General features: G+C 52.4%; 1 protein-coding gene across 2 annotated transcripts in view; it reads left to right on the plus strand.

Moving 5' to 3' along the window:
* The first annotated feature begins 322 nt into the window (after positions 1–322).
* Positions 323–15,316, plus strand: part of PTK7 (protein tyrosine kinase 7 (inactive)) — a 61,140-nt gene continuing 46,146 nt past the window's right edge. For both annotated transcript variants that reach the window (XM_019794431.2, XM_034648059.1), the window contains exon 1: positions 323–570. In XM_019794431.2, coding sequence (XP_019649990.2) covers positions 492–570 — 79 coding nt within the window. In that variant the 5' untranslated portion in view covers positions 323–491. The remainder of the gene's footprint in view (positions 571–15,316) is intronic.

Consider the following 15,316-nt stretch of genomic DNA (forward strand, 5'->3'; position numbering starts at 1 on the left):
CTTGGAGACATCAAGGACACCCTTCTGTTCTAGGTCTCCCTCGGGATTTTAGGTCTTTGAGAAGTGAGCCAGAGCCCACCTTTTCCCCCTCCTACCCAGAGAATTTTGGGGGAACTGTTGGTTGCTCCCAGGAAGGCCCAGAACTGGCCATCCTCCCCAGGGGCCACGAAAGTCCCTTTGGTTCCCCGAGTCCCTGCAGAATGGGCGGTAGGCATAGCCTACGATCCCCTACCTCACTCAGGTCCCCCGCACTCCCCAGGGCCTCCCTCCCTCTGTCTCCTATCCATCTCCAGACCCCTCCCCCTCCTGCGAGCTCCTCGGAGGTACCAGCGGCGCGCGGCTCCGGCTCGGGACGCCTCGGGCTCGGGCTCCGACTGCGGCTGCTGCAGCGGCGCCCGCGCTCCGGTGCGCTCGGCCTCCCGGGCCCGCCGCGGAGCGCAGTTCGAACGCCCGCCGTGCGCCGGCCGGCTCCTCTTCCCGAGCCTGCCGCGATGGCAGCTGCGCCGGGAACCCCGAGCAGCCTCCGCCGGCTGCCCCTGCTCAGCGTCCTGCTGTTGCCGCTGCTGGGCGGTGAGTCGCGGAGAGCTGCGGGAACGGGGCACGGGAAGCGCGGGAGCCCCGCGGGCAAAAGGGGGCACCGGGGAGGTGGCTTTGGGCGGCTGGGCCGGGCAAGACACTCTGGAGTGGTGGAGAGGCTGGCGGCGGGCGCGAGGTCCCGGCGCACGGGGTGGCAAAGCCCCCGCGGACTCGCCCGGGCCCCTCTCCCTTCGCGCCCGCGAGGATGAGTTTCCAGTCGCCACAGTTTTCCCGGCCTGAGCCGAGAGTTTGGTCGGGAACTGCCGGGAGTTGCTGGCTCCTGGGCCCCGGTGGGGAGTTTCCTTTCGGGAGGGAAACGAGTCCCTCCCTACTTAGGGGAGCGCGGTGAGGTGGCTGGCGGCGGGGGAGACGGAGTCCCCGCAGCTGGTCTCAGCCTAGGTGAGGGGGGGCCGGCCTGGGGCCGGATGCGGGACCGACCTGCGCCGCGCAGAGCGCGGAGCTTTGTTACCTACGCCGGCCAGACGCTCCCGGCTTCCCTCCTCCAAGTTCCCGGGCCAGGCTGGGACCCCTGGTGGCCCTGCTGGTGCGGGCGGGAGAAAGGGAGAAATAGGGGCCGCCCCGTCTCCTCCAGCTCCTGGGCCCGAGCCCTGAGCCCCGAGCCCACTCCCAGCCGGGTCGAATCTGGGGAGCGGAGAGTCCGAGGCTGTCGTGGTGACTAATGTGTGAAGGCCGCTGCCAAAATCGGGCATGGCCGGCATGCAAAGGTGCGGACGGGGTTTGTTCCTGCTCCTTCCTGGATTTCCATCCTGTCTCTCCGCACCGAGGAAAGAAAATCTTTCATTCTGCGGGCTGAAAGGCAAAGAGAGTTCATTCTGCCCTTTCTTGGAGGGCCTCAGCGTTTTGATGAGGGTGTGGCTTGTATCTACAGGGCAGACAGGACCCGACCCCCCACCCCCCCCACGCCGCCTTAATTTCCTGGCTTGGTCACACCAGAGAGTCACCACTGAGGTGTTGAAGTCCTTTACAGGAAAGCACCAAGCTACCTGCACACCACAAATGGCCTGGACTGGAAATATGCTGCCACCCCCCCCCCCAAAAAAAAAGTAAAAGAAACCCACAACACACACAGTCTTTGGTGATGATCCTGGCAGCAGCCCTTTCTGGAGGAACTCTGCCCAGGACACCTGGTCCTAGCTTATCACTTTCCTCTTTCTTGGAAGAGTGGCCATAGGGTGGTTGGGAATAGAGAATTGCCTTTTCTGACATCTCCCTGGCTTGCCAGCTGTTGAGGGGTTTTGGTGGTAATGGAATCAACATTTCCCCCAGCCCTAGTTTTAAAAGGAGAGGTAATTGTAACCCAAGACAGAGAGGTAAGAACAAGCTCCCGGGATTCGTAGGAGGTGTTTCTGGAGCTGCCCTGTGTTCCTTGTGATGTGTAGGGTGGTTATTGCTCATGGCAGAACCCACATCTGCTCCCAGAGGAAGTATGGAAGTTTTTTTGTGCAGCCAGGATCGGGGGCCCAGCCATATGGACGAGCAGCCCCAGTTTACAGGCTTCCTGGGTTGGTGGCTCTTTGGGTTTGGGTGTGTGGGTTGCCTGATACCGTTGTCTTCACTGCTGATGTTTAGACTTCTGGAGTCAAGGGGAGATTCTGGAGGAGACTGGGTCCTTGTTCTTTCAACAAATACTAAATTCCTAAATTCCTTCCGTGAGAAGACGACTCTGATGTTAATTGATGTTAATCCGATGACGGGTGTTTAGTGGAGAGGGAGGGGGTGTTGTGGGGGAAGTTAGGGCAGGCTGAAGGCCTGGGACGGGAGGTCTGCAGTCTCCTCTGGGGGTGGGGAGATGTCTTGTGCTCAACAAAGGAACATTTTAATGAGAGCCTTAAATCAGTTCCACCAAACGTGCCTTGGTGTGGAACCTGTCCATGTGCTGTAAACAATTTCAGCCAAGGCTGAGGCGCCTGCTGTCTTCTAGTGAAATTCTGGACTCAACCCACCCCCGGACGGCATGACTTCAGGGGGCAACGATTTTTTAATAGATTACAGTAGATTTTTCCATCTCATTGTTTAACTGTGTAATTAACTGGAGTTTTAGTGAGACCCTGCTGTTAATAAGGCCAGAGTGAGGGACCTAGGCTAGCTTGGTTTGTGGATTAGACCATTTTGAAGTTTGGGTAGTGATGCTGTAAATGGCTGAGTAGCTTTCCAAACTTTGAGATTCCTGTCGTGATAAATAGGGTGGAGGGGGAGGGGAGGGCTTGACGTTGGAAATCTGGGATTCTTAGCTCCAGCTGTTTGCCTGGTCAGTTGTGGTCACTGCCCATTCCTGTTCCCATCCCCCCTCTCTGGGTTCTTCCTTCCAGGCGCTTGTGTCTTTGGGGAGGTTGAGTTGTCACATTAAGAGCTAGGCTGTCCTGCAGATTCTTCGAGGCTCTGCAGCCTGTCATTCAGGCCTAGGAGTTGCTTTTATCAGTGATGGGTTTCCTCAGTCATTGGGATGCGGGAGGGCAAGGGTAATGTCTGTACATCCCTTGCTGAAGGATCTGGTCACACTCCTGGCGTTCAGAGTAGGGCTGAGTGGTGGAGAGAGCTCAGGCTGGGGAGACGAAGTATTTGGCAAAACAGCAACTCAAACTTTGACAAGCCCTGTGGCCCTGGGCAAATTTCTTGACCGCCTAGTTCGCCTCTCTGTAAAGGTACTTACTTCTGGGGCGTACGGGGGATTAAATGTAATGAAGTCTATAAAGGGCCCTTTTCTTGTTTTTCCCTCTCCTAGGGTATGCTTCCCACATACTTTTCCAGCCTCACAGTCACCCCCAACAAGAAACATTTTCCACCTACTGGAGCCTTTCATTTCTACCCAACTAGTCAATTTACCATCCCCTGAAACAGGCGTGGCTTCTCAGCCCTTTCTTTCTTCCCCGGCCAGTCCTTGGTATGTGCTGGCTGGCCCATCTCTCCCTTGCCCAGCTCCACTTCCTCCCCAAAGCTGTCCCGTTTTCCTGCCAGAAAGTTGCCTGTAGAACTTGCGGAATCTGTCATTCTTAGGACCCTTCCATATTTTTGCCCCATTCAAGTTTTAACTAGAGCGCTTCCCCCTTGTAGAATTCATTACAGTATCATTTATAATGAGCCCTTCTCTAGCTTTATTAAAAAGGTGAATGAACATTTTGGGTACGGGGCAGAGTAATCAAGGGCAAAGGTAAACATCCCCTTTGCCTCCTAGCTGTCGGGGGTCTTTTGTGTCCCTTCCAGCTTCTCTGGGTTGGGGCTGTCTGTTGATCCTCCTTGTGCCTGCTCTACCTTGACCGAATCAAGGGACCCGACCTTCCTTCCCTGTTTTTGGGCTGCCTGTTCTTTGTGGTGGTTTTCTGAGTTTGATGTGGCAGGGCATCTGGCTTTCTCCAAGAGCTCTGGGCGTGGGCAGCCACTTGGACGTATGAAGCCGACCTCCCTCAGAGGGCCACACTTCAAAAATGGTGAACTGTGTGGGGGCCACTCAAAATAAGGTCCACAGAAAAGTGGCAACAACATTGCCTTGGAGCACAAATCAAACCCAGTCTGCATTGAATACGCTACCCAGGTGACTGCACCCCATAGTTCCAGATGTCCTGGTCTCCTTTTTTTTTTTTCTTTTTTAAGATTTTATTTATTTATTTGAGAGAGAGAGAGAGGAAGAGAACGAGTGGTGGGGAGAGGGCATAGGGAGAGAGAGAAGCAGACTCTTTGCTGAGCATGGAGCCCTACGCGGAGCTTGATCCCAGGACCCTGGGATCATGACCTGAGCCGAAGGCAGATGCTTAACCAGCTGAGCCACCCAGGCGCCCCAAGTCCTGGACTCCTTATACAGAAACTTGAGGTGCAGAACTTTCAAATTAGGGGCCCTAGATCTTGAACAGTATTTGACGATTTACCTTAAATAACTTTTAATTCATGTGAACGCTCTTTGATGTGATGTGTGCATGTAAAAATTGCCTCACCAGCCCCGCCCGCCAAAATTACCTCACTTTGGGTTGACTTTGATTTGGATTTTGTCAGGAAACTTGTCCATTAACCATGGGACTCCAGAAAGTATGCAGCGTTAAGTGTGTAGTTCACTTCCTCTTGGAGCCTCAGCTTTTCCTCGAGGAGCATATGTTCATTTTATACTGAAAGGCAGTGGAGAAATTGGATTTGTGAGGCAGAAATTTGATCGGCAGATGACTTTTCAGGAATACATTTGATTCATAAAGGGAGGCAACGTCTCTGCCGGGCTTCAGCCGCTGTAGTGTTGCTAAATCTTTGGAGGACTTCATATTTTGGAGTGAGGGGGTTTGTGTGAGTTTGTGTTGAAGCCAGTGGAGCTTCCGTGAGACTCCTCCGGGATGGCTGTTGGCCGGTTCAGACTCTTAATATTTGAGCCAAGAGCAGTTTGGGGCCAGGGATTCAGTCTTCGGTGTTTTCCTGATGGAAGAAAGGGTCATTTTTTTTTTTTTAAAGATTTTATTTATTTGAGAGAGAGAGAATGAGAGAGAGAGAGAGAGCCCAAGAGAGGGGAGGGTCAGAGGGAGAAGTAGACTCCCTGCTGAGCAGGGATTCCCACGTGGGCCTGGATCCCAGGGCTCTGGGATCATGACCTGAGCCGAAGGCAGACGCTTAACCAACTGAGCCACTTAGGCACCCCATAAGAAAGGGTCATTAAACAGAGTTGGGTGCCCTTGGTCCTTATCCCCCAGCCTCTCTGTGCTGTCCCTAACCTCAGTAGCATGCTTGTCGGCTGCTGTGCCCCTGGTGCTGCCCTTGGCGGAGCCACATGGTGGGGTTACAGGCTTGGGGCCATGCTGCTGGCGCTGGCGCTGGCTCTCGCCTTGCCTTCGAGCCGCCTGCCTGCCTCTCTCCTGGATTCTTGCCCTGGCCCCCCATCTCCTGGTCCTCTTGTCCCTGATGCTGTGGAAGTTCTGCAGTGGTGGCTGGATGAGAGTCCTGGCTTGGGGTTCTCTGAGTTCACCACCGAGTGCATATTTGGCCCTGCCGAGCCCCCTGGCGCTTTAGTGGAGCTGGCCTAGGAGCTGCTACAGCTAATATGTGGTTTGAGGAAGCCCTCTGTAGTATGTCACTTTTTCCATCCTCGTCTCTGCGTTTAGGCCATTTCCCTCCCTGGAATGCTACCCAAGCAGCAGTGGGGCAGGGAGGAAGCTTTGTTGGAAGCGCTGGCATGCAGGCGCCCTTCCCCTCTTGTAGCTGGGATTGGGGTCACTCACCTCCGGGGAAGGGATACACAGGTGAGTGGAACGCAGTCTAGTGGGTGTCCTGTAGATCCCAAGTTCCTGCCAGAAGCTTAGACCCTGATGAGCAAGGGTGTGCATTTGCTGGTTTAGGTGGGTCTTTAATTTCTGAAAACTAGGTCCTGAGCCGCGGGGCAGGGATTGTGAGTCACGTGTTAGGAAGATGTAGATTTGTGGTCCAGAGACCATCAGGTAATACTTGGCAGGGCAGGTAACCAGAGGACCTATTTAAAATTTGAGTTGTCTGGGCCTGACTGCAGACCTGCCCCTCAGAATCATCGGGGAAGGAGGCAGAAAAGGTATTTTACTTTCTTATTAGATTCTGTTGCAGTGTTTGAATAGTCAATCCAGTCACAGTTCAATCTCAGAAGGAAACTGTGTTTTAAAATTGTTTCCCAGGAAAAGTAAAATAAAACAAAATTGTTTCCCAGAAGATTCTTACCGCTGTTCAGGTTTGAGAACCACAGGGTTGTCTGAAGGGGTTTGTCAGTTAGAGTGGAGGTGTGGTGATGGCAAAAGTTGGTGTTGATAGTGAGGGGCTTAGGATGGGGTCAGTTCAAAGTGTCTTTGCGGGTCTTTCGTGGGTGAGGTGTCTCAGTTGGGGTGGGAGGTGGAAAGGAGACACAGCGGAGAGATGGGAATCACATGAAAGTGTAGTAAAAGGCGCCACTTGGTAAAATGCTAAATAGAAGACCGTTCTAGAATGTGTAGGACAGTAAGTCCATGATGCAGGAGAAACGGAGGGGAAAGGCTTCAGAGGGGAGAGAGAATTGAATTGCTAGTAGATGGAGGCTGCGGTGACCGATCAGAATGACATAAAGGCATTGGACCAGGAGTCTGAAAACTTGGCTGGTTCTTGTTTAACGTCTCACGCATCTGTGCATGATAAAGGAGGAGAAGCGACTTCTGTGGTCTTGTGACACCTGCTTTTCTGTATTCTAGTCCTGGCTCAATTGCCGCCTAGCCCCATGACCCTGAGCTGGTTAATTAACCTTTGGAGCCTCAGTTTCATCATCTGCGAAGTCCAAGTGCCGGTGATTGCTCCCTTGCCCGCCTCCCAGAAGTTACGAGGTAGTGTTCCCCCCGGAGGTGGTTGACCCAGGAGTGCAGCCCCTCTGGCCAGCCGTCATGTCTCTTCCCAGAGACCGCCCTGACCCTTCGTCTCCTCCTAGGGTGTCAGCCTTTGTTTCCCGTCCTCGGTCTCTAGAATGGCTCGCGAGGGCTTGACAGAGTTTCTCTGGACTGGACTGGCAGCTTTAGAAATGGTTTCCTCATTCAAGAGCGCAAATGTCCTAAATAGGTCTCAGTATTCCTACAGCAGCTCAGAAAGGTGGGCACAGCCACTTTGCATTTCCCAGTGGAAACTCTTCTCCCTCTGTCCTCCTAGCAGATGATCCCAGGGTGGTCAGTGCTGGTTCAGGGCTACCGTCTCCCTGGGCATGCCAGTGTTCCTCTAGGGAGTGGGTAGTAAGCTGTGCTTTATGCAGCCTGGGCTGACTTGTAGAATACCCAAGGGAGGGGCTTCTGTGATCACGGGAGAGCTGCGGGTGTCCCGTCCCCCCCGCCCCAGTCACTTTGGGTAGCTTGTGTGACCTATCAATACCGTAGGGAGGTTCCCAAGGTGTGGTGTGGTCAGGAATGGACAGCTCTCTGTGGGTGGCTAAGGAGGCCAGCACGGGCACTAGCATGCACTGTCTCTCCCTCAGAAGATACAGTGGCTCCTTTTTGCCCCTTCTGGGGTGCCGTTGGTGAGGCAGTGAGGAGAATGTTGGTCTGTTTGGGGGATGGCTGAGGTGTCCCAGCTGCTAGCTCATAGAGTGCCTTTGTGCAAATTAGAAATAGGCGCCCTTCTCCAAGTGAATGCAACCCTGCATCAGGACACAGGGCAGTATTTCGGTATTAACACCTTGGCTGGGCATCTTGAGCAGTGCACAACCTATACAGTCATATGTGGCTATCCCATGGAATGAGTGGCTCTTTGCTTCTCAGCTGATGGGCCAAGATGATTTTGGCGACCTCTAGTCTATGTTTTAGATGAGCCCGGCTCCTGTGGCGGTGGGCTGGGGCCCTGCTGCTCGTCCCATACTGTAGGAGAAGCCTGGGAGGTTGGCTCAGTGCTGAGTCCGCTCCACAGTCTGTGTCTGTAGCTGCTGGGATCTTGGTCTGTTTCTGGGCTCCTCCCCCCACCAGAGGGTTTTACTGCCTTGCACATGCAGGCTTCTAAAGCCTTATGTAATAATTAATAAAGAAGGCTGGCTGAGTCTTTGGGGAGGAGGGGCTGCTCAGAGTTTATTCCACATCTCATTAAGAAGTACCAGGCTTGCCTCTCTCCCCGGACACGCTGGGGCCTCCAGTGGCCCCAGGTAAAGGGCACAGGCTTTCCTGTTTTAGATGAAATCCTGCAGTAATAGTAGAATCTCTTCAGTAGCAAAGGTGGGTCTTGGTGGGCTCTAGTTCTGGGTACCCTGGAGGTGTACGTCCCTCCTCAGGAGGCACTGGGAGGGAGACATGGGCCCTGCTCCCACGTTTGCCCCAGATGGCTCATGTGACGTTGGACAAGTCCCACCTGCCACTCGGACCTCAACTTGAGGACGCAAGACCTTGGAAGACCTTTTAAGGTGGTGACCTTTGGGGGCCGACCCACTATTGCCATACACAACCCCCAGCTGTGTTTCTGTCACACCTTACTGGCCCTCCTCCCCACCCTTGGTTTTGGGGAGAGGACTTCAAGGGCCATATTTTGTTCTGGAGTCTCTAGTGCGTGGGCACAGATGTGTTTAGACTCGATCAACTGGTGATGTGGGTATTAGGGTTTAATTCCTCAGGTGCAGGGGGGAGAGGTTTGATAAATTGTAGAAAGGTTTGGGAGAGAATTCTTATGGGGGAAAAAAGTTTGTGTGTGTGTTTTTTTTTAAGATTTTATTTATTCATTTGAGAGAGAGAGTTCGAACGCAGGAGCAGGGGGGCTGGCAGAGAGAGAGGGAGAAGCAGACTCCCCACTGAGCAGGGAGCCTGCGGGGCTCGATTTCAGGACTCTGGGATCATGACCTGAGCCGACAGCAGGTGCTTCACTGACTCAGCCACCCAGGTGCCCCCCCAAAGAAGAGTTTTTATCTGAGTAAAAGAAGGCAGAAACTTACCTGGTTAGTCCTCAAGTACTCGAGGGACTAGTGCTTTGGTGAGGAACACCTTTTCCTTTGCACAGAAGCAGGAACGACTGAAGGGAGGCTTCCAGCTGGGAGAGGGGGCTGGGTGGGCTTCCGGAGAGCCTCCTCTGTGATCCCAACAAGTGTGCCCATCGCGGCAGCTGACAGAATGCTTTCAGTCATATGACATTTGATCCTGTTACATGGCTCAGAGGTAGGCAGGCTGAAGAGGATTGGTTTTGGGGGTGGGGGGAGGGTAGAGGGGTGGGAGGCATTTGACAGGTAGAGAAACTGAGGTACAAAGCATGACCCTCTCAGGACTGCAGAGCTGGAAGTAGGAGAGCTCATTCTGTGTTCTCGTATGTCCTACGGGCTGTGAAATGTTACACACACACACACCTTGGAGTGGGGTGAATGTTGGGGAGTGGATTTGGCTGAGGGCATAACGGTGTGGGTGGGTTTAGGAGCTGCCTGTTAGAGTCAGAGGGTGGAGGAGCCGTTGCTCTTTCTACCTAAGAAGCGAGCGTATCAGTAAATAACAGGCAGGGAGAGACCTTTTGCGCCATAGCATTCAAGATTGCCAGATTTTCTCCCTCTTTTCGAAAATTTGTTGTTACAAAACAGCACGGTGAAGGCTTTCAGTGGCCCGTTCAGAGGTTTGTGTACATCTTCAGGTTTTTCGCGTGATGGTCAGACTGGGTAATCTAGAAGTCCAGAACACCATGCCTCAACCCCCACGATTTGAGCGGAGTCCTCTATCTCTTCCCCCTGGTGCTTCTGGAAGGTCGCGGGCAGTTGCAGGCCCTGGCTTGCCGGGGTGCCGCCACATTCCAGATCCGTGTGCCTGCTGGGAGGTGCCCATGGGGCGATGCTGTGCTGGAGACCACGTAGGTGGTAAGAGAGTCGTTGCTGTCGCTCACCGCTGTTAGTGGATGGATGTGCCCGCACTTGGTGGTATAGGCCCTGGCACACAGCAGGGACACGGTGGACGTAGGTTTCCCTTCCATTTCTGACTTTGGAGGCACGCCTTTTAATTCTCAGGAGATTTCAGACTTGCTTGGACAGTGACCTCTGACATTCTGGGATCATGTACGGGCTTTGGTGCCAGGTCTAGCTCCCTTTAGCTGAGCTGCTGACTGCTCTGGGCCGTCCTGCTGAGCTTTGTTCTTCTGCTTTCGGAGCTGTCAGGTTCCAACCTGGGGACCTGTGTCCCATCACTGAAGGGTACACAGTGATACTTCTGTTCTGATTCTCTTGTAGCTCATCTGTTGGGGCGGGGGGAGAGAGGGAGAGAGAGAGAGAGAGAGAGAAGGGTCCTTCAGGGCAGCCGGTCCTTAGAGAGGAGGTGTGCTAGGATAGCATTTGAGATCCCAAGTACATTTCCAGCTACCCGGAAAAACGAAACAAATCACAAAGAAAATGGTTGTCTTGCTGCCTTGGTGGGGGGAGGCGCGGAGAGGATTTGCTGTTGGTCTTGCAACTCCAGCTATGAAGAGCAAACCATTCCATCTGTTTGGTTAATTTAGCAGATTAACCAGTTGTTAAACTGACCAATTTAAAAAATGCCCAGCTTGCTCGCAGCTTTGTGCCTGTGATCTGGCCTGTGCTCCGGGCTCCTCCACCACAGGGGTCCGGGCCTCCTGCAGGAGGAGCTTCTGGGGGGGAGGGGTTGCTGGGCCTGGAGGAGGATCTCTGTCTTCTCTTTACCGCCACCCCCCCCTTTCCGAAAACTCCTGAAAACAAAAGGCTTTTATTTAGTAAACATCGCACCGTGCATGGAAGGAGTGTCCTGAGTGTGTTGGTGGGGTGCAGGGAAAGGGGTAGCGAATTGGCCCCTTCCTTTCTGGGTAAGGGGTTGGGGCGCTTCTCTGGCCTTGCTTTTTCACCCTTAACTCTACCTTTGTTTCCGGGGCCTCTTGAACCTGGTCTGAGAGGTCGTGCTGAGCGGGCCTGCTGTGTCTCTCCTCGAGCCTCCCTGTGAGACTCACTTTCCCAGGCCTCCCAAGGCTGCGGCGGGCAATCCAGAAAGGAGGCCGCAGAGCGTGGGCCCCTGCCGGGCCTGAGCTTGGGTGGCACTTCTCTCCGTCCCCTTCCCACCCAGCCCAGATCAAAGGATCCTCCTCCAGGAGCAGGGAAATACTTCTCCCAATAGCCCCACCAGTGAGTAAACAGCCAGGGCCCCTGCAGCTTTTGAAGCCCGGTGCTTCAGGCCCAGAGGAATGCAGAACATTTCATTTTAGGAGTGGACTTAGGTTTCCACTGCTTTCGGTATTTGCAAATTTGAAACAAATGCCCTCATTTAGCAGCAGGCAGGCTGGGCAGTAAACGGGGGCTGTTTAAGGGCGTTTATGGCGGTCACAGGTATTTGTGGGTAGAGGGACCCCAGCAGGTTTGGGAAAGGACAGAGGGTTTATGGTTAGGTGGGTCGTACAAAGACCCCGGCCAGGTCTCCGGTAGAGGGTTGTTGTTAGGTGGGCTTTGTCATAAAAAGCTTTGCCGCCTCCTGTCCCCCCCCCGGAAGTATCTCCTTCTGGCAGACAAAGAGGTTTGAGATGGTGTTTATCCCCCTGGGACTGATGCTAAGGGCCTTGTCCCTCTCGTTTGGCTGCCAAAGTATCATATTTCCAATGAACCCTGCCTTCTCCCACCCCCGCAGCTTGAAAGGCTCATTAAATGTGCTTTATATATAACAAGTTGGCTGAGAGGTCCCCCCTCACTTCCAGCCAGTTTTGTGAGGAAGGAGCTAGGAAAACCTGTTTTCCTTTTGTTGTTGTTTCTGGAAGTAGATCTGTGAAGAAGCAATTGCAAAAAGACCCTGATTTTAGCAATCAGCCAAGCAAGTGTTACTTGCCTTTGATGGGGCAGCTTAGCTGGGGGTGACCTGCCCAAGCCTGGGGGGTGCCACCCGCCTGTGCACAGGGAAATTCAGAAATCTGTTTAGGAACGGCGTTCTGACTTCACAGCTTGTTCCCCAAGAAGCCCTGGATAGTTCACTTCACCTCGATGAGCCTCAGTTTCCCTTCTGTAAGTTGAGGGTAATAGTACCGACCCCAATAGGGTGCTTGTGAGATAGTACTGTCTTTCATCAACTCTCAGGTGCTCTTTTTTTCAGTTTCACACCTTTGAAGCTGGGTGGTAACATAATTGATTATGTAGTATTGTGTCTTAGTTTAACGGGGACCATCTCCTTTTAGCATAACACAAATAACAGTGCATCTTAAAATTGGTGACACCTTTGAAATTCAGTGTATGGGAAGGACTTGGTCTGTTGTAGAGTGAATGCTCCATAAAAGATGCTTCTGTGGCCTTGCTTTTTCACTCTTAACTCTACCTTATCTTAGATGAGGGTGGTTTATGTACAAGTCTGCTTTTGTTTGCCTTCCACCAGCACCTTTCTGTAGAAACTGTTTCCCTTTTCAGTCTGACACTTAAATAACAAACAGTGCTTAAGGCATAAGGCATCCTGCTGGGGTCGTGTATGTGAGAGGGTGTGTGTGTGTGTGTGTGTGTGTGTGGTGGGGGTACTTCAAGTCTTTAGAAGGCAAGAGATGTCTAGAAAAGGAGGTGATGTCCCTACAAGGGCCAACAGTGTCTTAAGGGAAGAAAACGCCTTTCTGATGGAGTCTCCACTTTAAAAAGCTGGGCTATTCCTGGGGGAGACTAGAGACTCACTCCAGGAATGGATTGTCTGGTAGGCACATCTAGACAGAACCAGAAGAGAGTAATTAACAAGGCAAGGATACAGAGAAGCACCGAAGAGCGGGGGACGCAGAAAATGCCGGGCACTCGGAGGATGGAGACGGGAGTGGGGGCAGGCAGGAGACAGACGGGAGCTGGTAGCATTTCCTTCCCCTCCCAGGCTGTACAGTTGTGCGAGTTTGATCCAAGCTCTGTGGAGATAACTGGTGCTATTCATGCTGCTTTGTGCCACCTAAGCATTTGAGGGCACCTTCCGCTTCCCCCATCCAGGACAAAAGTGACCCAAAGGCTGGGGCGTTCCTCATTTGCCTGAGTTCTGGTTTATTTGATGGTGGGATGGATTATCGTGGGGCTGGGGTTTAGATGGTAGACCGAAAGAGAAAGCTCTCTCTTTCATGTGCATTAGAGTGAAGAGCAAAACTTTTTTTCCTTTATTTAAAAAATAGATTGCTGTGTAGATTTGGGCTCCAAGCCATCCAGATGTTCACTTCTACCTTATAGGGGTTTCAGAATACGTCTTTCTGTGGTGTTGTCCAGGATTTGAACCCTCGGTAGGTGTGCCCAGCCAGGAAGGGGTCTGATTAATGGGTCACTTTCAGAAGGCAAGAACTCAGAAGTCCCAGGGGCTAGGAGACGCAGCTCCTGTATGAAGTGAATGCCCTTTTTGGCTTCCTTTGGCAGTGTCTTGAAGAAGAATAAGGTATTGTAGCTGATGTGTCTTGAACAATCAGGAAGAATGGTGTTGAGGTTAAGAAAATTCCAGTGCTCTTCTCCTAAAAGCCTTCGATGTACTGGTCTTGATATCATCAAAAAAAGGGGGGGAAAAAAGGCATTTTTGAGGATATAAAACTTATTTGAGAGGCCCTCTAAAACTCAGTGAGTTTTCTTCTGGGGAAGCCAGTCTCCCCAGCTTCTCTGTCCTATGAAGATGGAAAGAGGCAGTGGTTCTTTTCAAACCAGGTCAACAAATACTTTGAAGCCCGTTTTATATCTCAGGCAGCCAGAGAGATACCTGAGGGCTTTCAGTGGTCCCGAGTTTGGTCGTTGCCCAGTTTGGGTCTGACGCCCCCGATTCCTTATTTACATCCACGACCAGAAGAACCTAGAGAGGACTTGGAGGGACCTCTGTGGGTCTCTTGCCAGCTGCTGGCCTTGGGGGTGATGGCTGTGGCAGCTGAGTTAACAGCTGCTTGTGCTGGTCCGGCCGCTGCCTCAGCCCTGGGGAGAGGTGTTGATCGGGCTGTTGGGACGGCAAATGCCCCTGAGCCCTGGGTTGCAAGTAAATTAGCTAAAGGGTGCTCTTAGACTCCTGACAAATTGCTTTCAGTTTTTGCGGCCAAAAGAGAGCTCTGAGAACAGGGTGTAAATTGGGTTATTTACACTGCCTGTGTTTTTGTTGCTTCCATGAAGGTGGTGAAGGAGGGCATGGATCCAAGTGAGCTTTTCAGGTTCTTGGTGGCTCTGTTCCTCAGGTACCTGGCAGCAGGTGAAGGGGGGGGCATGTCAGGGTGTAATGCCCTTGAATGCAGAATGTGTGGTGACCGGACAGGCCTTTGAGGTGCCCGGGACCAACCCCTTTCATTAGATCAAAGAAATACCTTTTGTTTTTCCGCTCACACTTTCCTCTGCCCTGGAGCCAGAGTTGTAAAGAGGTGGAGTTGTGAGGGTCCGCATCTGGTGGCAGGGGTGGGGAGTGGAGTGGGGGGGAGAGGGAGGGTCTTCCCTCCTGCTGAGCACTTCCTGCCTTCTGCTCCTGCTGCCCTCGGCGTGCGGGGGTCTGCCTGGGCTAGCCTGGGCACCTCAGGCTTACTGGGCCGCTGCCCGGTAGGGCCCTGCCTGAGCTGGGCTGTAAGCTGGTGAAACCAGCCACACAAAGACGGATTTCACTCCAGGCTAAGTGTTTTGTTGCTGAATCATTTGCATTCATTAAAAGTAGTGAAGGGCCAGTGATATTTAAGGCAACACGTCGGGTTTGCTGGAGGCCGCTGCCTTAGAACCTCATTAAGAATTCTTGGGGCGGGGGAGAGGATGGGTGCAGCTCCTTGAAAGCTTACTTAACTTCTGACTGCTTTGGGCATAGGCCAGCTACTAAAATATGAAAAATGTTTGCCCAGCAGCCCCCAGTGCTTGGCCAGACTGCCCTGGCCAAAGAAAACACACACTTACAATTCATTATTTAACCTCCTCCTGTGAGCAAGCTCGTGTCTCTTCCTCCCATGGGACCTTTGCTGAGTTGGGGGAAAAAAAAAAAAAAAAAAAAAAAAGGCACAGGAAGACTCCTACTTATTTTAAGAGGAAGCTTGGCCCAAAGCAAGTGCTGTCTGTCCTCGCCCCCCCCCCCCCCCCCCCCCACCTCCCTTCCCTAGGTTATTTGACTCATTCCCTACTGATGGATTTTAGGGTGTTTCTGACGATTTGCTATTTAAAACAATGCCATCACAAATGTCCATGTACCTACCTTTGCCCTTATGCATGCGTGTCTGTAGGATAAATTCCCAGAAGTGGAGCTGCTCTGTCAAAGGAAATGAACATATCAAAATTGTGTACAACATTCTGCATTTATGTAATTTTTCTGAAGAGGGAGTTTATAGCTTTCATCAAATTTCTTTTTTTTTAAAGATTTTATTTATTTATTTTTAAAGATTTTATTCATTATTCATTTGA

Source organism: Ailuropoda melanoleuca, chromosome 19 (assembly GCF_002007445.2).
Source record: "Ailuropoda melanoleuca isolate Jingjing chromosome 19, ASM200744v2, whole genome shotgun sequence".
Lineage (NCBI taxonomy): Eukaryota > Metazoa > Chordata > Mammalia > Carnivora > Ursidae > Ailuropoda > Ailuropoda melanoleuca.